Source organism: Oncorhynchus kisutch, linkage group LG8 (assembly GCF_002021735.2).
Source record: "Oncorhynchus kisutch isolate 150728-3 linkage group LG8, Okis_V2, whole genome shotgun sequence".
Lineage (NCBI taxonomy): Eukaryota > Metazoa > Chordata > Actinopteri > Salmoniformes > Salmonidae > Oncorhynchus > Oncorhynchus kisutch.
Window position 1 is genome coordinate 19,574,044 of NC_034181.2, and position 23,929 is coordinate 19,597,972.

The 23,929-nt window shown below is 43.7% G+C and overlaps 1 protein-coding gene across 3 annotated transcripts in view; it reads left to right on the forward strand.

Annotated features, from left to right (window-relative positions):
• Positions 1–23,929, forward strand: part of LOC109896107 (netrin receptor UNC5D-like) — a 228,927-nt gene that overhangs the window by 174,231 nt on the left and 30,767 nt on the right. For 2 of the 3 annotated variants that reach the window (XM_020490361.2, XM_020490363.2), the window contains exons 5-9: positions 9,835–10,015; positions 11,649–11,816; positions 13,301–13,465; positions 17,693–17,725; positions 19,257–19,442. In XM_020490361.2, the coding sequence (XP_020345950.1) occupies positions 9,835–10,015; positions 11,649–11,816; positions 13,301–13,465; positions 17,693–17,725; positions 19,257–19,442 (733 nt within the window). The remainder of the gene's footprint in view (positions 1–9,834; positions 10,016–11,648; positions 11,817–13,300; positions 13,466–17,692; positions 17,726–19,256; positions 19,443–23,929) is intronic. The other variant, XM_020490362.2, reaches the window with a different exon arrangement.

The window sequence follows — 23,929 nt, forward strand, 5'->3', positions numbered from 1 at the left end:
TGATTTTGCAGAAATACTCATAATAAACATTGATAAAAGATACAGCTGTTATTCACAGAATTAAAGATGGACTTATCCTTAATGCAACCTCTGTCACTTTACGGAAAAAGCATAATCTGAGAACGGTACTCAGAGCCCAATCCAGCCAGAGAAATATCCGCCATTTTGGAGTCAACAGAAGTTAGAAATTACACCATAAATATTCACTTACCTTTGATGATTTTCATCAGAAGACACTCCCAGGAATCCAAGTTCGACAATAAATGACTGATTTGTTCAATAAAGTTCCATAAAGTCCATTATTTATGTCCAAATAGCCACTTGTTGTTAGCGTGTTCAGCCCAGTAATCCATATTCATGAGGCGCTGGCACTTTGTCGAGACAAAAACTTGAAAAGTTCCATTACAGTCCTTTAGAAACATGTCAAAAGATGTATGGAATCAATCTTTAGGATGTTTTTAACATAAAACATCAATAATGTTCCAACCGGAGAATTTCTATGTCTGAAGAAAAGCACTGGAACGAGAGGTAACTCTGTCGGGAGCACGCGTCATGAGACTATGCCAGCCCACTGACTCAAACAAGTCTCATGAGCCCCTCCTTTATAGTAGAATTCTCATTCAAGTTTCTAAAGACGGTTGACATCTAGTGGAAGCCGTAGGAAGTGCAACTTTATCCATATCCCAATGTGTATTCGTTAGGCCAAGCTTTGAAAAACTACGAACCTCAGATGTCCCACTTCCTGGTTGGATTTGTCTCAGGTTTTCTCCTGCCATATGAGTTCTGTTGTACTCACAGACATCATTCAAACAGTTTTAGAAACTTCAGTGTTTCCTATCCAATACTAATAATAATGTGCATATATTACCATCTGTGACAGAGTAGAAGGCAGTTCACTCTGGACACGCTATTCTTCCAAAAGTGAAAATGCTGCCCCCTATCCCAAAAAGGTTAACTACGTGGTATGGTTAGAAGATTCAGCAGTCTATGCAAACCTTAGCCCTCTCGTGGTAATCGAGGTAAGCTGGTCTAAAGGGAATTCCTTCCTGTGGGGGTTATATTCTTAACAGTAGAAAGGGGCTGTCCCATGACGCCAGATCAATGTCTGTGCTGATGGGGCGGGTCAATGATTTAGTTAAATCCAATTCCCTTGAAAGTTTTCCTTCATTAAACAGTTTAAAATCACATTACATCATTTCACAAATAGTTTCATCTTTACTCATTCATTTTATACAACAATTAGATACAAGCCTCACAACTCAGACTCTTGTATAAAAAGAGTTATGGTAATGTGGCTGTATTGTCTCATGAGTTTCAATTTTTTTAGAAAACAGACCAGTTCGTAGCTGGATTCTTCCCCGACCGTGTACACCTTCTCCAAAACATGGACATGTTCTCAAGTTCTGTGATGAGGAAGAGGTTCCTTTGTTCTCCCTTGAGCCTCACTCCCTCTCTACTCTGGCCATGAGGAGAGAACTACTCTAGGATTTTATGGCCTGCCTAAAAGAGAGTGGGTGTAGGGGGAAGAGAGAGAGGTGATGAGAGAGAGAGAGGGGGGTGGTGCTCGCTGTACCCAAAGAGGACCACGTCATGACACTGTTTGTGTTGCTTTACAGTCCCCACTGTTCCATAAAGTCTATTTTTATCTGTTTTTTTCAATAAGATTTTACTGCTGGCATGAGTTACTTGATGTGGAATAGAGTTTCATGTAGTCATTGCGCTATGTGGTACTGTGCACCTCCCTGCACCTCACCTGTTGTCAATTTGTTTACTGTAAAATAGCATAGTATCTGGTCAAACACAATTTTTCCCAAAAGTTTACTAAGGGTTGTTAACAGGCTGATTGGTCGGATATTTGAGGCAGTTAAGGGGGCTTTACTATTCTTAGGTAGGGGAATAACTTGTGCTTAAATTGAAGATGTGGCAATATCGTCCGCTGTTATCCTCAGTAATTTTCCATCTTAAGTTTTCAGACACCGGTGGTTTAGCTTTGTCAATCCCTGATCTGTTTCACTTGTCCTTGTGATTATCTCCACCCCCCTCCAGGTTTTGCCCATCTTCCCCATTATCCCCTGTGTATTTATACTCGTGTTCTCTGTTTGTCTGTTGCCAGTTCGTCTTGTTTGTCAATTCAACCAATGTTTTGTCTCGGCTCCTGCTTTTCCCCAGTCTCACTTTTTCTCGCCCTCCTGGTTTTGACCCTTGCCTGTCCCAACTCTGAGCTGGAGCCTACGAACGGGCCATGGCTGACCCAGCAGACTTGCACCAGCTCCGCAACGCCATCTCCTCCCAAGGAGCCACCATTGGTTAGGCACGAGGAGTTGCTTCGCGGTCTGATGGAAGGGTTCCAGGCCGTGACCTAACGTCACAACCTAGCTTTGGACACATTGCGGGAGCAATTCCGTAGGTTGCCTACTATGCAGCCTACCACGACTGTATCCTTCCAGCCCCTCAGTAACCCGGCTGGTAGCAGCGCCATCACCCCGGTTTTCCGGGAATCCCGCTTACCTCCCCCAGAGTGCCACAATGGAGATGCTACAAGATGCTACAATGCAGGTGCTTCTACACCTGCATTGCTTGCTGTTTGGGGTTATAGGCTGGGCTTCTGTACAGCACTTTGAGATATCAGCTGATGTAAGAAGGGCTATATAAATCGTTTTGATTTGAGATTCCAATACCTGCCGGGCCTTTCTCTCCCAGTGCTCCCTCGTTTTTGAGCTGCAGCCTTCGTCGTTCCCATCATACTGCTCGAGGATAGCGTACATCATTACGCTGATGTCTGGGAGGGAACTCGCCTGGGAGGCCACAGCGGTGAGGGAGCAACAATCCGCCGTCTGCCTCAGTCTGGAGGTATTTGTGGCAGAGGAGAGATGTTTTCAATGCTCCGGTGTCTGGGAGAGGCTGGCCAGAGGTTATTCCAGCTTTGGCAGGACTTCTTAAGTGTGGCAGACTATGCAGTGGATTTCCGCACGCTAGCAGCGGAGGGTGCCTGGAGCCCGAAGAGCTGTTTGACACAATCCTGGATGGAGTATCGGAGGAAGTAAAGGATGAGCTTGCAGCCCGGGAACTACCGGTGGAGCTCGCTCATTTGGTTTGACCATCCGGATCGATGGATGGCTACGGGAACATAGGCGGGAGAAGAGGTCTAATAGAAGTCCCAATCGCTCACTCAAGGATCCCACCGTGTATCTGATGGACTCTGGAAGTCCCCGGCGTCTACGTCCCCGAGAGGATCTGAGCTTACCTGAGTTCCTCCAAGAGCCTCTAAAGATTGCAGATGTACCTCTTCCCGAGCCGATGCAGGCAGGGCTAAGCTGTCTCCAGCCGAACAGGTACGCAGACTTAAAACCCAGCATTGTCTGTATGCGGTACTGCCGGTCATTATGTGTCAACCTGTCCCTTAAAGAGACCTAGCTCATTGGTAGGAATGAGTACCCAGGTGGGTCTTAAGGACAATTTAGCTTCTCCCCCTACTCGCCCCCCTCTCCATGCCACCCTGCTGTGGGGCGACCAGTCCAAGTCTCTCCAGATACTCATCGACTTGGGAGCCGATATGAGTCTGATGGATGTTACCCTGGTGTCCGAGCTGGGCTTCCCCAACTCAACCCCTCTCCATTCCCATGAATGCGCTGGACGGGCGTTCTATAGAATGGGTCACCCACCATACCACCCCCATCAACCTACGAGTGTCGGGGAACCACAGCCAGACGATCCAAATCCTGCTATTTGAGTCTCCGCAGGTTCCTGTGGTATTGGGATTCTCTTGGCTCCAGCGACACAATCCCTTGATTGACTGGTCTACTGGTGCCATCATGGGCTGGAGCCCGTTCTGCCACACTCATTGCCTGAAATCAGCTCTGCCTGCCCCGGGACATCTTCTTGGGGACTTGGAAATTGCCCTGGACCTCTCCGCCATTCCCGCGGAGTACCAGGACCTCTGGGAGGGGTTCCGTAAGTAAGTAAGGCCTGGGCCACTTCGCTTCCGCAACCCCGACCGGTACCCAAGGATGTTAAGCCGGAAACGCTGGCACGCCGCTATAGCCTCATGGACACACTCCCGGAAGCCGAGACCTTTCTCCCCTGCTCCAAGATCATTATCCCCTCTGCTGTTCGCCCTCTGTTGCCCCGTACCCTCTGTATACTTCCTACTAGAAATCAAATCAAACTTCATTTGTCACATGCGTCAAATACAACAAGTGTAGACCATTCTGTGAAATGCTTACTTACAAGCCCTTAACCAACAGTGCAGTTCAAGAAGAGTTAAGAAAATATTTACCAAATAGACTTAAGTAAAAAATAATCATAAAAAGGGCTTGTAGCGGGATTTCTTATAAGCGTCCGGATTAGTATCCTGCTCCTTGAAAGCTGCAGCTCTAGCCTTTAGCTCAATGCGGATGTTGTCTGTGATCCATGGCTTCTGGTTGGGATATGTACGTACGGTCACTGTGGGGATGATGTCGTCGATGCACATATTGAAGAAGCCGGTGACTGAGTAGTTGTACTCTTCAATGCCATTTGATGAATCCCGAAACAAATTCCAGTATGTGCTTGCAAAACAGTCCTGTAGTGTAGCGTCCGTGTCATCTGACCACTTCCGTATTGAGCGAGCCACTGGTACTTCCCGCTTTAGTTTTTTCCTGTAAGCAGGAATCATGAGGATATAATTATGGTCAAATTTGCCAAATGGAGGATGCGGGAGAGCTTTGTATGCAGCTCTGTGTGTGGAGTAAAGGTGGTCAAGGATTTTGTTCCTCTGGTTGCACATGTGACATGCTGGTAAAAATTTGGTAAAACTGATTTAAGTTTGCCGGCATTAAAGTCCCCGGCCACTAGGAGTGCCGCTTCTGGGTGAGCATTTTCTTGTTTGCTTATGGCCTTATCCCGTTGGTTGAGAGCGGTCTTAGTGCCAGCTTCGTTCTGTGGTGGTAAATAGACGGCTACGAATAATATAGATGAGAACACTCTTGGTAAATAGTGTGATCTACAGTTTATCATAAGATACTCTACCTCAGGCGAGCAATACCTCGAGACTTCTTTAATATTAGACGTCGCGCACCAGCTATTATTGACAAATAGACACACACCCCCACCCCTCGTCTTACCAGACATAACTTCTCTGTTCTGCCGGTGCATGGAAACTCCCGCCAGGTCTATATTATACGTATCATCTCAGTGAAACATAAGATATTACAGTTTTTAATGTCCCGTTGGTAGGATAATCTTAATCGTAGGTCATCAATTTTATTTTCCAATGTTTGCACGTTAGCAAGAAGAACGGATGGCAGGGGGAGTTTACTTGCTCGCCTACAGATGCTCAGAAGGCAGCCCAATCTACGGCCCCTTTTCCTGTGTCTTTTCTTCAAGAAAATGATGGGGATCTGGGCCTGTTCCAGTGAAAGCAGTAAATCGTTCTCGTCGGACTCGTTAATAAAGGAAAAAGTTTATTCCAGTCCGCGTTGAGGAATTGCTGTTCTGATGTCCAGAAGTTATTTTCGGTCATAAGAGACAGTAGCAGCAAAATGATGTACCAAATAAGTTAAACTAACAGAATTGCACAATTGGTTGGGAGCATGTAAAACGTCAGCCATGTTCTTCAGCGCCATCAGGTCTTCATCACATTTTCATGTGTCTAGATGTAAATCCATGTTTCACAGTCCTTGTCTCCTGTTTCCAGGCCCACCCCTCTCCCCCGTCTCATCGATGGCCAACCGGCATACAGGGTGAGACGTCTCCTGAAGGTTCGACCTCTGAGCAGGGGTTTCCAGTACCTGGTTGACTGGGAGGGTTATGGCCTGGAGGAGAGGTGCTGGGTCTCCGCTAGGGACATCCTGGACCCAGGCCTCATCTTTGAATTCCAACGCCGGCACCCCGCTCAACCAGGTATGCGCCTAGGTTGGACACCAGGTGGCGTCCCTAGAGGGGGGGGGGGCTGTCACACCCTGATCTGTTTCACCTGTCCAGTTCATCTTGTTTGTAGTCAACCAGCGTTTTTGTCTCAGCTCCTGCTTTTCCCCAGTCTCTCTGATTTTCGCCCTCCTGGCTTTGACCCTTTCCTGTCTTGACTCTGAGCCCGCCTGCCTGACCACTCTGCCTGCCCCTGAGCCTGCCTGCCATCCTATACCTTGTCCCCACCACTCTGGATTGTCTGCCTGACTCGTTTACCTGCCCCTCTTGCCGTAATAAACATTGTTACTTCAACACAGTCTGCATTTGGGTCTTACCTGAAACATAGTCATAATAGTCATTGTTGATAGACAACATTTTTTTCACCTCTTCCACAATTACTTTACAGAATAAAAAATTACAATGCTTGTCTTTCATAATTTGGTTAGATATACAGTACCAGTCAAAAGTTTGGACACACCTAGTCATTCAAGAGATTTTCTTTATTTTTACTATTTTCTACATTATCGAATAAAAGTGAACACATCTCAACTATGAAATAACACATATGGAATCATGTAGTAACCAAAAAAGTGTTACATTTAAAAATATATATTTTATATTTTGTTTTTGCAAAGTGGCCACCCTTTACCTTGATGACCGCTTTGCACACTCTTTGCATTCTCTCAACCAGCTTCACCTGAAATGTTTTTCCAACGGTCTTGAAGGAGTTCCCTTATATGCTGAGCACATGTTGGCTGCTTTTCCTTCACTCTGCGGTCCAACTAATCCAAAACCATCTCTATTGGGTTGATGTTGGGTGATTGTGGATGTCAGGTCTTCTGATGCAGCACTCCATCACTCTCCTTCTTGGTCAAATAGCCCTTACACAGCTTGGAGGTGTGTAGGGTCATTGTCCTGTTGAAAAATAAATTATAGTGCCACTAAGCGCAAACCAGATGGGATGGCATATCGCTGCAGAATGCTGTGATAGCCATGCTGGTTAAGTGTGCCTTAAATTCTCAATAAATCGCTGACAGTGTCACCAGCAAAGCACCCCCACACCATCACACCTCCTCCTCCATGCTTCACAGTGGGAACCACACATGCGGAGATCATCCGTTCACCTAAACTTTCAAAGATCTTAAAATGTTACTTATTGACTGCTTATTACACACCACAGACCAACAAATATTCTTCACATCAACCACATGGGAATCACTACAAAACATATTGTATGTCGTCTTATAAACAATATTAGGCCCAGCCTTTGGAACTTTGGTTTTCCTAAACATATTGTGATCACTACATCCGATGGATTTGGATACTGCTTTCAAACTAATTTCTGCAGCATTAGTAAAGAAAGGACCAATACATGTTGATGATTTCATTCCTGTACTGATTGTAACTACACTGGTAGGTTGATTTATAACCTGAACCAGGTTGGAGGCACTAGTTACAGTTATGAAGCCTTCTCTTGAGTGGGCAGTGTCACATCTGCTCCCTCTCTTCCCCCCCCTGCTGCTTGAGGGCACCAGACTGCCCTGCATCACTCACTCCTTCCATACATTAATCACACCTGCCTTCCCTCGTCATGCGCATCAGCGAAATTGGACTGACCTGGACTCACTCATCTGTTTATTTCCTCCCCTATATTTGTCAGTTCCCTTGTTCTGTTCCCCACTGCTGTATTGATTGTCTTTTGTTTGTGTTACTTGTTTGCTGACGCAGTTCCTGTCTCGTTCCATGTTTGTTATTTATTAAATGTTTTACTCTTCGTACCGGCTTCGTCTCTCCAGCGTCATCCATGTGACAAGGCAGCCTGATGAAAGCCAGTCAATATTTAAATCACCCAGAAAGTATACCTCACTATTGATATCACATACATTATCAAGCATTTCACAGATGTTATCCAGATACTTACTGTTCGCTGTCGGTGGTCTATAGCACCTTCCCACCAGAATGGGCTTTAGGCGAGGCAGATGACCTGTAGCCATATTACTTAAACAGTATTTAAAATGAGATCCTCTCTAAGCTTGATATGAATGTGGTTCTGAATATAGCCACACCTCCACCTTTGACATTTCTGTACATTTCTGTACATTGCTACCAATGTATCATCAAAGGTATTATCTAAGTGAGTTTCAGATATTTTCAGAATATGTCATCTGTTACTAGCAAATTATTGATTTTATGAACCTTGGTTCTAAGCTACAGATGTTAACGTAGGCTATTTTAAATTTTAAACACTTTTCTGGGATGCTTAATTGTTTTTCTTGCTTAGCTGAGGAAGACATGCTCGGGTTATTTTTTTATTAGTGCAGGGTGAGCTGCACATAGTGGACTTCATACTAGGGCACACCAGCTCTACTTACATTATTACTCTGGTTCATAGTGTTAGCAGTTAATGTTATTCTTCAATAACACAAACTCCAAAGCAAATCAGGGGGAGAAAAATAGTTTATTTGATCCATAGACTTTATGCTGGGAGTTAGATGTTCAGTCTCCCCTGTCCTCAGCTTTTCTCCACAGAACAAAGGAACAGGATGCCATTTATAGCCCCCCACCCTAGCTGGGGGTTGACCAATCAGAAATTATTCCAGTACAACTGGGCCAATGGCCAAATAACAAGCATCCTGCTCCAGACTCAACGTACAGACCAATGAAGACATGGCACACGTAGCTATGAGTCCAGAACTGACATCCCACAGATTCTAAACAGCTGTTGACCTGAAGACCAACTATTTACATTGATCCCTGTTGATCGTTAATTCTAGAACTCTAGTCCTCCTGCGTTGTGTATTTATCTTCAAAATATTCTTATAATAGGGTCATGATTACTGCATACAATAGCTGTGGGATCAGCAGAGGCCTTCGGGGCAGTAAAAGGGACATAAATTAGTTTACTTACATTGTTTTCCAACGACCCTAGGATAATGTACATTTGCTGACTGATTATGACAACTCAGTGACACAATAGTAGGGATTAAATGAGCTGGACTTGGGTCATTGATAAGTCATTGTCTCAACTCAGCCTTATAATACTGTGAAAAGATCCAGGATCTCAAAAATGTCGGTGGAGCCCATCCTCCTTATAATACGAGCTTTGTTTCCATAAGGTATCAAATTTGTCAATAAATGTTACATCCACAGAGCTGCAATAGTAAATGAAGGAGCGGAGACCGGTTGATGACAGATTTTTAAGCCTTCAGATATTTGAGACCTGGATTTTGTATGTGTGCCATTCAGAGGATGAATGGGCAAGACAAAATATATCCACTTGGCTTTGAATGGGGTATAGTGGTAGTAGGTGCCAGGCGATTTCAGTGTGTCAAGAACTACAAGGTTGCTGTTTTTTTATTTTTACGCTTCACATTTACTTGTGTGTATCAAGAATGGTCCGCCACCTAATGGACATCTAGCCAACTTGACACAACTGTGAGAAGCATGGACCAGCATCCCTGTGGAATGCTTTATACACCATGTAATCCATTTCCTGACAAATTGAGGGTTAAAGGGGGTGCAACTCAATATTAGGAAGGCATTTCTAATATTTTGTACAGTGTGTGTGCATGTTTTTGCAGTTTGAAAACACAGCATGTGTTTGCTGTATGAAGCACCCTGTAAATCCATCAACCAGCCCTATCTCACCGCAGTGTGAATATAATTTGCAAAAGCAGCGATGCAGCGATTCAGTTCCATATACCAGGGTAGGAGCATTGGAGCAGTAAAGCATCACTAAGTTTGTAATTCATAATTTGTTTTCCTCTCTGTCTGTGTTGCTGGTAATTGGTTATGGCCCTCTGAACGCCTAATGGCTGCGGTCATGTGGTTGGGTGATCTCTCTAACTCTCGCTGACTCTCTCTCTAAATGTTTACCTATTTTCTATGTCTCTCTCTCTAACTCTGTCTACCTCTTTTCTGTCTCTCTCTCTTCTCTCTTGTCGGCAGGTGGAGTGGCTGAAGAACGAGGAGCTGGTGAGCTCCCTGACGGATGACAACATTGACACCCGAGCTGACCACAATCTCATCATCAACCAGGCACGACTGTCCGACTCAGGAAACTACACGTGCCTGGCCAGCAACATCGTGGCCAAAAGACGCAGTTCCACAGCCACTGTGGTTGTTTTCGGTAAGGCTCCGGTCCCAGCCCCAGCCACTAACTGACTGTGTTTGTCTGTTGTCTGGTTTATTTCCTGGACACAGGAAATAACCTGTTAAGCCTAGTCCTATTTTAAGAAAATACATCGAACATGCTTTTTAGTCAGGACTGGACTGGGCTTAATCTTTGTCTGGGAAACCAGTCTGTAGTGCTAACAGGGTGCCTCAGATCAATTTTAGTGTTTCATGCCCCCCACACAAGTGATTAAGAGACCCATCTTAGTGTTTTTGTTAGGAAAGCTTTTTCCCTTTATTTAGAAAATGTATTATTCAAAGAGTCAATTGACTGCCTCCCCTTTTGAAATCAATGTGTATTTTATGAAAGGGAATAAGATACTGTGTCTTAATCTCATTTAAAGGAGTGTTGCTTATTAATTACGCATTTGCTAGAGGCCTTGAAGCAATTCGGGAGCTCAGAAAATGTTGGTAAATATGTTCCTCCATGTCCCCACACATACAAATGACAGAGCAAACAAATCAGACCAAAGGGATTGACGACTCAGTAAAATAACCTCTCATTCATTCAGATTTAAACTGCCCAACTATGTGAATGTGCCGTGGCCTGTTTGAATGGATTAGTCTTACCAATTCTTCTCCTTGATACAAAGTGCTTTGATAATTGAACTGGCAATTAACTTAAGAGTAGTGCACATTTTCCACCTTTGATGTACTGTACACAATATGCTCAAGAATCTATTGATGTAACATCATGGAGCATTGCTAATCATTAATTCCTCTAAACTGTTGTCTGTATAGTTAACTCTGTAGGAGATTTGATTAACGTAAAAGGCAAATCAGCAGTTGAAACAATAACAAAGTGTACTCCCACACCACTGTTTCAGTGAAAAGAAGGATGGGCTGGAGAAATGTAATCATTCTCAAATTCATAGAAAGAACTATGGATGCAAAGACTGATATAAAAATTATCATTATAACCAGGGTGTTTTGAGGCTATGGAGTGTTTGGTTACATTTACTTTGTTTACAAGCATTGGAGTAAAACAAGAACTAAGCTTATGAGAAATATACAAGTTGGTCGCTGTGGAGATCCTATGACGGTGCCATGTTGAAAGTCTCAGAGCTCTTCAGTAAGATACCAAGTGTGTGCAATCAAGGCAAAGGGTGGCTACTTCGAATAATCTTAAATATAAAATATATTTTGATTTGTTTAACACTTTTTTGGTTACTACATGATTCCATATGTGTTATTTCATAGTTTTGGCGTCTTCACTGTTATTCTACAATGTAGAAAATAGAAAAAATAAAGACAGTCAACTTTTGACTGATACTGTGAGTCCGAAAATCGATGTTGCAACTGCTGATTGCCCTTTTAAATAAAGTTTCCCTCTCTTTATCATTCTCTCCCTAACGCACCCCCCTATCTCCCTAACGCACCCCCCTATCTCCCTAACGCACCCCCCTATCTCCCTAACGCACCCCCCCTATCTCCCTAACGCACCCCCCTATCTCCCTAACGCACCCCCATATCTCCCTAATGCACCCCCATATCTCCCTAACGCACCCCCATATCTCCCTAATGCACCCCCATATCTCCCTAACACACCCCCATATCTCCCTAACTCACTCACATCTATCTCTCTGTAGTGAATGGTGGATGGTCGCTGTGGACAGAGTGGTCTCCCTGTAACGTTCCCTGTGGTCGGGGTGTCCAGAAACGCTCCCGTACCTGTACCAACCCTGCCCCGCTTAATGGAGGGGCTTTCTGCCAGGGCATGTCTGTGCAGAAGATCACCTGTAATGCCCTCTGTCCAAGTAAGCTCTTCTACCTCATGAAGTACTATAGAGCTGGTGAATAGCCTTCTCTACTCACAGAGGTCATTAGGGTTCACCTGGAAAGAATAGACTGGTATCTTCTGGGAATGTCTCCAAGGGTTAAGCCATTTGACTTTCAAGGATAGTATGCTCAACTTTATGATTTGTTGAATATAGTAGGCTGGTGTGCCATGCCAGCATCTAGGTGCAGAGTCAACATCTGGATATGCAAGACTATAAATACTGTATGATATTGTGTGTAAGTATTCTAGTCTTTGTAGTTGTGTATAGGCTGAAACTTGGCCGCAAGTGGATCTTCCAACAAGACAATAAACCCTAGCACACATCAAAACAGTAAATTAACAATAAAATCAACATTTTGCAATGTCCATCTCAGTCTCCGGACTTGATCCCCATGGAAAAGCTTTGGTTTGAATTGAAGAGGGTAGTCCATAAGCACAGACAAAGGATTTTAAGAACCTGGAAAGATTATGTATAGAGGAATGGTCTAAGATCCCTCCCAATGTGTTCTCCAACCTCATAAAATATTTTAGAAAGGGGCTCAGTGTCGTTGTCCTCGCAGGGGGAGGTTGCTGGAGTATTGAAAACGGGAGATCTAATCATTTTGACCTTTTGTAGATCTTTATTTGTATTACTTGTTTAACAAAATATTTTTCTCTGACTATTAGTATAAAATAATATAATTGTGAAAAATATATATTTAAAAAAAAATACAATATAGGTCAGTATTTCTTTGATTTATTTGAGTCTTTTTTTGCTCATCTTTATCGAGGGAACAAACAATAGAAATAATAATAATTCTGGACCCCACTGTATGTTGTTTGCTGCTGCTGTTATGTATCTCTTCTGTGTCTTCCTGTCCCAGAAAATAGTTTGTAATAGTTCTCAGTCTTACTTACTGTAACGGTCTTCAAAAGCCAATCACAAGGGAGAGACTGGATTGGTTAGGGAAGAAGCTATCTGGCAAGAGCACAATATGTATGCACTAACATGGTCAACCCAAACACACTCTGTATTCTCTGCATCATATAAAAACATACATTTGCATTAAATTAGCTGGGAAGAAAACTGAAAGAATGTAGCGCAGAGTGCTTTTAGAACTCATGGAACGCTACAAAATAAATTGCGTTGTTCTCCAGAGATTGTGCATAGAGACGGATTACGGTCTCCGCAAAACTCTGCCAAGAAATCTCTTTTGGCACCGTATGGTCTACCAATATTAGTTATCTGTGCATGATGGGTTCCTCCTAGATCAAATAACACAGACGACAGAGGAACCTGAGTATAACCATGCACGGCTACATCAAGGGGTTTAATTTCACATTTTGCATGGGGGAAAGAAGAGCGTTCCCATTATGTGAGAAGAACCTGAGGGTTAATGTGGAGTGAATATGCTCTGAGATGGACCAGCGCCTCACCTTCTGTTCTGTCTCTGTGTTCGTGTTCCATTTCCTCATTCACAGTTGATGGTGGCTGGGAGGAGTGGAGCGCGTGGACGCTGTGCAGTGTGCAGTGTGAGCGCCAGCGTAGGAGGGAGTGCAATGATCCACCACCCAGACACAGGGGCAAGATGTGTGATGGGCCCAGCGACACCACAGAGAACTGCACTGGAGGAATGTGTTCCCAGAGTAAGTCCCTTACTCCTTTCTCTTTCCTTTCTAGATTGCGGTCCTAACCTTCACTGTCATCTCCATAAGCCACATCTCCATTACACTGATCACAACAGGACCCGTCATTAACACATATGAACAGCTTGCCACACAGGGATTTGTTGGATAAATACACACACTGAAATGAAGTCCACATTGCTAGAGCTCTGTGCATGATAACACTATGGTAATCCCTCCTGTAGTGTTCATGCGATGCGTCCCCCTGCATCACGAGAGCATAGCTATCACTGAAGACATGGAGGGTGCATTCAGTTTTGACCACAGTTTGGAAGTTCTGACCACAGTTGTCAAAGAGATTTTGTAACAGATGTGCAATTTCATCAAATGCATCACCGATAATATGATTAACTCTCGTGAATGTTGCACAATGAAAGGTTTTTAATTAAATATTGAGAGTTACACATTTGTCTACTCAACTGTAAACTAGTGCCACTTTTGCATTTTTGAAATGGGGCTCAAACTGTGACACTAATTACCAGGCTAAAAATAAATCACATACACTACCATTCAAAAGTTTGGGGTCACTTAGAAATGTCCATGTTTTTAAAAGAAAAGCACATTTTTAGCATTAACATCAAATTGATCAAAGATACAGGGTAGACATTGTTAATGTTGTAAATGACTATTGTAGCTGATTTTTAATGGAATATCTACATAGGCGTACAGAGGCCCATTATCAGCAACCATCACTCCTGTGTTCCAATGGCACGCTGTGATAGCTAATCCAAGTTTATAATTTTAAAAGGCTTATTCATCATTAGAAAAGCCTTTTGCAATTATGTTAGCACAGCTGAAAACTGTTGTGTTGATTAAAAGAAGCAAGAAAACTGACATTAGGCTAGTTGAGTATCTGGAGCATCCACATTTGTGGTTTTGATTACAGGCTCAAAATGGCCAGAAACAAAGTCCTTCCTTCTGAAACTTGTCAGTCTATTCTTGTTCTGAGAAAGGAAGGCTATTCCATGCGAGAAATTGCCAAGAAACTGAAGATCTTGTACAAGGCTGTGTACTACTCCCTTCACAGAACAGTGCAAACTGGCCCTAACCAGAATAGAAAGAGGAGTGGGAGGCCCAGGTGCACAACTGTGCAAGAGGAAAAGTACATTAGAGTGTCTAGTTTGAAAGAAGTCTTCAGCTGGGAGCTTCAATAAATAGTACCGCAAAACACCAGTCTCAACGTCAACAGTGAAGAGGTGACTCCGGAATGCTGTCCAGTGTCTGTGTTCTTTTGCCCATCTAAAATATTTTATTTTATTGGCCAGTCTGAGATATGGCTTTTTCTTTGTAACTCTGTCTAGAAGGCCAGCATACCAGAGTCGCCTCTTCACTGTTGACGTTGAGACTGGTGTTTTGCGGGTACTATTTAATGAAGCTGCCAGTTGAGTTCTTGTGATGCGTCTGTTTCTCAAACTAGACACTCTAATGTACTTGTCCTCAGTTGTGCACCAATGGTGCCAGGTTTCCTCTAGATGTGACGCTTGGCATTCAGGCCAAAGAGTTCCATCTTGGTCTCACCAGACCAGAGAATCGTGTTTCTCATGGTCTGAGAGTCTGTAGGTGCCTTTTGGCAAACTCCAAGTGGGCTGTCATGTGCCTTTTACTGAGGAGTGGCTTCCGTCTGGCCACTTGACCATAAAGGCCTGATTGGTGGAGTGCTGCAGAGATAGTTGTCCTTCTGGAAGTTTCTCCCATCTCCACAGAGGAACTCTAGAGCTCTGTCAGAGTGACCATCGGGCCCGCGACCGGGAGACCCATGAGGCCGGGCGGCCAGCTCTAGGAAGAGTCTTGGTGGTTCCAAACTTCTTCCATTTAAAAATGGTGGCCACTGTGTTCTTGGAGACCTTCAATTCGGCAGAAATGTTTTGGTACCCTTCCCCAGATCTGTGCCTCGACACAATCCTGTCTCGAAGCTCTACAGACAATTCCTTCAACCCCATGCCTTGTTTTTTTTCTCTGACATGCACTGTCAAATGTGGCACCTTATATAGACAGGTGTGTACCTTTCCAAATCATGTCCAATCAATTGAATTTTCTACAAGTTGACTCAAATCAAGATGTAGAAACATCTCAAGGATGATCAATGGAAACAGGATGCACCTGAGCTTCATTTCCAGTTTCATAGCAAATGGGCTGAATACTTATGTAAATAAGGTATTTTTGTTTTGCCTGTTTAAGAAATTTGCTAAAATGTCTAGGGAATATTTAATCATTTTCAGAATAAGGCTGTTACGTTACAGCCTTATTCTAAAATTGATTAAATAAATAAAAATCCTCAGCAATCTACACACAATAGCCCATAATGACAAAGCAAAAACAGGTTTTTAGAAATGTTTGCACATTTCTTACAATATGCGTTGTCTTGGCTTGTCACACTACCTACCATGTTTGACTCATCTGCCCATAGAACATTCTTCCAAAACTTGATGAACATCCAGGTGCTTCCATTTCCTTTTTGGCAAACTTGAGGAGAATGTCAGGCCATCTGTCTGTGATCTCAAGCTGGAGCACAGCTGTGTTATGCAGCAAGACAATAATCCAAACACACAATCAACTCTACATGAAAATGACTAAAAAGTTCAAATTAAAATTAAAATGGAACTCTTTGGCCTGAATTCTTAGCGTCATGTCTGGAGGAAACCTGGTACCATCCCTACGGTGAAGCATAGCTGTGGCAGCATCATCTTGTGGGGATGTTTTTCAGCGGCAAAGACTGGGAGACTAGTCAGGATGGAGGGAAAGATGAACGGAGCAAAGTACAGAGGGATCCTTGATCAAAACCTGCTCCAGAGCTCTCAGGACATCAGACTGGGGCAACGGTTCACCTTTTCAACAGGACAACGACCCTATGGACACAGCCAAGACAACGCAGGAGAGGCTTCGGGACAAGTCTCTGAATGTCCTTGAATGGCCCAGCCAGAGCCCGGACTTGAACACGATTTATCATCTCTGGAGTGACCTGAAAATAGCTGTACAGTGGTCGCGAGCCTCCCCGTCCAACCAGTCAGAGCTTGAGATCTGCAGAGAAGAATGGGAGAAACTCCCCAAATACAAGAAGACTCGCGGCTGTAATCGCTGCCAAAGGTGCTTCAACAAAGTACTGAGTAAAGGGTGAATACTTATGTAAATGTGATATTACATTTTTAATACATTTGCAAAAAAAGGTAAAAAACCTTTTGCTTTGTCATTATGGGGTATTGTGTGTAGATTGATGAGGAAGAAAAAACTATTTAAGCAATTTAGAATAAGGCTGTAACGTAATAAAATGTGAAAGGCAAAGTGTCTGAATGCTTTCCGAATTCACTCTGTATATATACTGTATATACAGTGTCTGTCTGTCTGTCTGTCTGTCTGCCCTTCCTGTCTGTCTGCCCTTCCTGTCTGTCTGTCTCTGTCTGCACTTCCTGTCTGGCTGTCTGCCCTTCATGTTTTCCTGTCTGTCTGCCCTTCCTGTCTGTCGGTCTGCTCTGTCTGTCTGTCTGTCTGTCTGTCTGTCTGTCTGTCTGTCTGTCTGTCTGTCTGTCTGTCTGTCTGTCTGTCTGTCTGTCTGTCTGTCTGTCTGTCTGTCTGTCTGTCTGTCTGTCTGTCTGTCTGCCTGCCCTTCCTGTCTGCCTGCCCTTCCTGTCTGTCTGCCCTTTCTGTCTGTCTGGCTGGCAATAAAGAAAGAGAGCCAACAGTATGTTTTACAAAGTAGGATTGTTATTTTGGGTTTCTTCGGTACAAAAGAAGCATTGTTTAGCTCCAATTTTCCATTGGTAATCATAAATTGTAAAAAAATGTTTGACCCTTTTCTTTTCCTCCTTGTGAAGGAGAGATATGATCATGATCAAAGTATTTTTCAGACCCATTTGCCAATCTCTCCCGTGGCCACTTTTATCCATGTTGATTTGAGTCTGGTAATGATGTCATCATTATCTGGGCAGTCTGTATCTGTATATCTCAGTGGTAGGGCATCTCCACATGATTGAAAGACATGCACTAGTAGGATACCTCACTCACACAGGGCTGGCGTTTAATCACCTTGTTCGGGATGTGTCCCAAATGGCAACCTATTCCCTTTATAGTGCACTACTTTTGTAGTGAAGTAGTGCACCATAAAGGGAATAGGGCGCCATTTGTGACACAGTCAGGGCTGGTGTTTAATCACCTCGTCTCTTTCTCCTTTTCACATTCTCTCTGTCTTTGCAGATGGAAAGCTGCTGCATGATGTTAAACCTCAAAGTGAGTCCTTCCTTTCTGCATTTCTTTTATCTTCAACCCCAAACTCTTGACCTAATTTCTGAGGCATAAAAATGACCAAATTGTCACTAGATGAACGTTCAGGGTCCAGAATCAGAGTATTAGCAGTTTTTGTTATGGGCACCTATTTTTGACAGCTACCTACTTGGTTAACTTTAATTTACCTGCATTTTACACAGCCATCACACCCATCAAAAAATCTTGTAGTCAGGTTCTGAACAGAATTAGAACCATGTTCTACCATTCCATCACTCAACTGTCCACTTTTCACAAGTGTGACATCACAACGGGCTTTCCTTCTCGGATTGAGCCGAGAGATTGATCTCTTGTGACAACTGAACATGTGCTATATTGTAGGTGATTAATGGAGTGTAATTATTGCAAACAAGATAATTTGACCAATTTGCAGTGATTCCTCACTTGTATTCTCTGGTGGGTCTCAGATCAGATAATCTCTCCCCCGTGCATATACCGCCTGACACCTGCTGAAATGATTGTCAGCAGTACCTTGACTGGAACTGCAGCAGTGTCTGTAATGAGCCTTCATTAGGCTGACAGACAGGCTCACTCACATAATGTGTGCTTGGGTGGTTGTTGCCTGGGTTTGCAACACATTCTGGGTCAAATCATTGAGTTGAGGACCTCCCGAGTGGCGCAGCGATCTAAGGCACTGCATTGCAGTGCTAGAGGCGTCACTACAGATCTGGGTTCGATCCCGGGCTGTGCCGCAGCCGGCAGCGACCGGGATCCCCATGAGGCGGCCCAGCGTCGTCCGGGTTTGGCTGGCTTGGATGTCCTTGTCCCATCGTGCTCTAGTGACTCCTTGTGGTGGCCATGCGCATGCACTCAGACTTCAGTCACCAGCTGTATGGTGTTTCCTCTGACACATTGGTGTGGATGGCTTCTGGGTTAAGTGGGCAGTGTGTCAAGAAGCAGTCTGGCTAGGCAGGGTTGTGTTTCAGAGGACACATGGCTCTTAATTTTCATAACGGAGCTCCTTTAAATGAATTTGCCTCGGTTCATTTCCTGTCACTGTCAGACGGTGACCAGTTGGTCATACTATGTAGTTTAGTATGTACCATATATTTATGGGATATATACTAGTGTGTCTGAAAGCAGTTATACCTCCCTCCGTCTCACTGTTAGCTTTATGAATGTCTTGTGTAACAGCGGTGTAGAGGCAAAAAAAATCCATCTAGTCCTGTGTGTGGTGAGAAGAGGAGCATGTCAGTTGAGCAGTTAAAGGGTATGTTGAGATGTACAGCCAGCACACTGCTTTAAAAGGAATTCACTCTCCAAAAGCTCCTTAAAACAATGCAAAACCAGTATACTGTAGAACATGTCATCTAATATTTAAGATGCCCAATAATGTTACCACATTAGAATCACTACCACCACCATTCTCTCATGTCCCTTTTCAATGTCTCTTTACTCTGCCTTAGTTAAGCTTCTTACACATGATACCTTACGCTAAGCATACATCCAGTGAGACTGTTGTTTCTGTATGTACCAGGTATGGATGGCTCCAACGACGTGGCTCTTTACTCTGGGCTGGGGGCGGGGATCATAGCTGTGACTGTCCTTGTGGTGGCTGTCATGCTGTACCGGAAAAACCAGAGCGACTATGGCGTTGATGTCATCGATTCGTCCGCGCTTACCGGGGGCTTCCAGTCTTTCAACTTCAAGACCACCAGACAAGGTGAGCTAGCGCTGCCTGTCACTGTATGCCCTGTCTCACACAAGGCCAAACAGCAGGCAGGAGTTTGTCAAGGTTCCTTTAGGATTGCTGCCGCTGCTGGTGATAGATTGCATGTGTTGGCATTGAGGCAGCACGGTGCATTATCCTGCACATCTGCCTAGGATTTATATTTTCATGATCACTGAAAGGATCTGTCCTTCTATTTTGATAGACCAGATGCTCTGTTATTGCAGACATAGGTTATCAATTGTTGAAGGACACTTCCTGTGAACCCCTGGCTGCAGACCACACACATTTGACTGTGAAGCAACCAAACCCCCTTCCCTGTCGTCAGATAGCCCCAGCCAAATTCACTGATGGATAAATGTGTAAAGCATGGAATAGTGAACATCAATTCAATTTTTGTTGTGCACAGAAATAATTTCTGCTCATATGTGTCTGGGTCTGTGGCTTGTCCCAGGCAGCCTTGCTACATGCATTGATATTACTGTCAGTGACACTTCTGGGTTAGCAGAAGTGATAGCCATCACAGCGGCGGGTGATAAATTCTGTCTAGTTGTGACAGCGCTGTGAAAAGCCCTGCCGGAGCCATGCACATCCTATGCTCCCAAGGCCTGGGAAGTCATGCATGTACCTCACCACACGCCAGGGAGGGGGAGGCTGGGGAGCTGGGGGACGGTGCCGGGCTACATCCAGCAGGCCATCAATCGTATTTAAATAGGCCAGGTTTTCAGGAGCTGCCTGCTGTGCCCTCCACCGGCCACCATCACTCCATTCTTCTATTCCCTTCTCCGTCAGCCTGCTAAATGAGCCTCTGAAATATAGCCCATATTCTCTGCTTTCTCATTTCAGCTATGGATTCTCATTTTACAGAGGAAGGGGGGGAGGCTAACGAATAGCTTGTATTTTATTATGCTTGACCTGTTTTTTTTCCAGTTTACCTTATTCCGGTAGATTTTTTATAAGCCCAATAACGTCCGGTTATACACATTGAGAGAAAAACATAGCTTTACTCATGTGTGTTCTTTTATGAATCAGTAGCTTTTCATGCCTTGTGATTGCTTTAAAACGGCCCTTAATGCCTGACATCGCTCCTGCCATGACATGGTTTAAGGCAGAGTGGTGAATGAGTCTTTAGGCCTGACCCTGTCTCCCTGCATTATGGCTGGCCGTGAAGGATTTTTAATCAGAGATCCAATTCCAAACATATCCCTCAAGGTATTCAACGTGAGGTCCATTTCATTAACTTCTTTCATCCAACCTCCTCCACAATTCCATTTTGATCCACCATGTTTAAGATCCACACTCAAGCGATAATCTGATTTTTCTCCACTGATAGAAGAAGAAAAATGCACATGGCTGTTCACATGTCAGGTTGAAAGCTTAAGCAATGTCTACTGAAATGCATTATCTATCTGTCCAGGGCTTGTGAAGCTGAATTTCCCTGTTCTATGTCTACTGAAATCAGTAACAAATCCCCACCAATCAGTAACAAAACATTACTTCTCATTGCACCACACTGTTCCATTTCTTTATATCAGTTCCGTCAAATGTAACATGTCCCATTATATCCTCGGTTTTTGATTGCAGAGCAATAGCTTTTAATATTGTTACATTTTGGACTTTCATAATTTTCAGGCACTAGACTAGACAATGAAGTTACGAGAAGCAGCACGCAGCTTCAGAATACCCTGTAGTTAGTCTTGCAGTGGAAACACCCTGAATACCCTGTAGTTAATCTTGCAGTGGAATCATCCTGAATACCCTGTAGTTAGTCTTGCAGTGGAAATTAGAGGTCGACCAATTAATCAGAATGGCCGATTAATTAGGGCCGATTTAAAGTTTTCATAACAATCGGAAATCAGTATTTTTGGGTGCTGATTTCCCGGTTTAAAAAAATTATTATTTATTTAACTAGGCAAGTCAGTTAAGAACACATTCTTATTTTCAATGACGGCCTAGCAATGGTGGGTTAACTGCCTCGTTCAGGGGCAGAACAACAGATTGCCTGTTACTCGAATGCAGTAAGCCAAGGTAAGTTGCTAGCTAGCATTAAACTTATCTTATAAAAAACAATCAATCATAATCACTAGTTAACTACACATGGTTGATGATATTACTAGATATTATCTTGCGTGTCCTGCGTTGCATATAATCTGACTGAGCATACAAGCATCTGACTGAGCGGTGGTAGGCAGAAGCAGGCGCATAAACATTCATTCAAACAGCACTTTCGTGCGTTTTGCCAGCAGCCCTTCGTTGTGCGTCAAGCATTGCGCTGTTTGTGACTTCAAGCCTATCTACTCCCGGGATGAGGCTGGTGTAACCGAAGTGAAATGGCTAGCTAGTTAGCGTGCGCTAATAGCGTTTCAAACTTCACTCGCTCTGAGCCTGTGGTTGTTTCCCTTGCTCTGCATGGGTAACGCTGCTTCGATGATGGCTGTTGTGGTTGTGTTGCTGGTTCGAGCCAAGGGAGGAGCGAGGAGAGGGATGGAAGCCATACTGTTACACCGGCAATACTAAAGTGCCTATAAGAACATCTAATAGTCAAAGGTTAATGAAATACAAATGGTATAGAGGGAAATATTCCTATAATTCCTATAATAACTACAACCTAAAACGTCTTACCTGGGAATATTGAAGACTCATGTTAAAAGGAACCACCAGCTTTCATATGTTCTCATGTTCTGAGCAAGGAACTGAAACCTTCGCTTTCTTACATAGCACATATTGCACTTTTACTTTCTTCTCCAACACTTTGTTTTTGCATTATTTAAACTAAATTGAACATGTTTCATTATTTACGTGAGGCTAAATAGATTTTATTGATGTATTATATTAAGTTAAAATAAGTGTTCATTCAGTATTGTTGTAATTGTCATTATTACAACAACAACAAAAATATTGGCAGATTAATCGGTATCGGCTTTTTTGGTCCTCCAATAATCGGTATCGGCGTTGAAAAATCATAATCGGTCGACCTCTAGTGGAAACACCCTGAATACCCTCTAGTTAGTCTTGCAGTGGAAACACCCTGAAGCACAACACAGATCAAGCCCTCCAGTAATTAACGATTTCCCTAAAAATAAAACAACATTAGCCTCCTGCCTTCCACCCCTCACCAGGCAGCAGCTGGGCAGCAATTACTTTTTGACTGCTGTTATCGTGGCACAGGGAGTCCTGGGGCCCTAATGTCTGGATGTGCCAGATAGCTGCACACAGTGTTTGGCAGTGTGGCCAGGCGTCTAATGGCTGTGGCTGAAGACGCCCCTCCTTGGCCTGTTGGGTCCATGCTGTGAGCTGAAGGACTCCCCTCACTTACAGGACGGTCACCGTCACAGACCCCTCAGCCCATTCCCAGCCACACACACACACTTATGCACAAGCACACAGCCCCAGCCATGTGCTGTGCCCACAGACAGAGAAAGACTGTGTCCTCCAGGAGGGTGACTTTGTGTACAGAGAGGAACTGACTCAAACAGATGGATCATGGAGATCAAGCTGTGTATGCTTGGTAGTTACATTTACCTCTGACCAGTGACTATGGCTCAGCCATGGCCTGAATATCTACCGTATCTCATGTCCAGGTTATTTACCTGTACTGTAACTCTGTGTTCGTCAACTAGATTGGCATATTATTCACACTAAAAGCCTATTTTCCATCAGTTCACAGAGAGTGCTCAGTGCACTTGACTTCAACCTATGGCTCCTGCAGAGAGAGCTACATTTGAAGTCAGAAGTTTACATACACCTTAGTCCAATACATTTCAAATCACAATTCCAGACATTTAATCCCAGTAAAAATGTCCTGTTTTAGGTCAGTTAGGATCACCACTTTATTTTAAGAATGTGAAATGTCAGAATGATAATAGAGAGGATGATTTATTTATTTCATCACATTCCCAGTGGGTCAGAAGTTTACATACAATCAATTAGTATTTGGTAGCATTGTCTTTAAGTTGTTTAGCTTGGGTCAAACATTTCAGGTAGCCTTCCATAAGCTTCCCACAATAAGTTGGGTGAATTTTGGCCCATTCCTCCTGACATAGCTGGTGTAACGGAGTCAGGTTTGTAGGCCTCCTTGCTCGCACACGCTTTTTCAGTTCTGCTCACAAATTCTCGATAGGATTGAGGTCAGGGCTATGATGGCCACTCCAATACCTTGACTTTGTTGTCCTTAAGCCATTTTGCCACAACTTTGGAACTATGCTTAGGGTCATTGTCCATTTGGAAGACCCATTTGCGACCAAGCTTTAACTTCCTGACTGATTCCTTGAGATGTTGCTTCAATATATCCACATAATTGTCCTCCCTCATGATGCCATCTATTTTGTGAAGTGCAACATGATGCTGCCACTCCTGTTCTTCACATTGGGATGGTGTTCTTCAGCTTGCAAGCATCCCCCTTTTTCCTCCAAACATAATAATGGTCATTATGGCCAAACAGTTCTATTTCATCAGACCAGAGGACATTTCTCCAAAAAGTA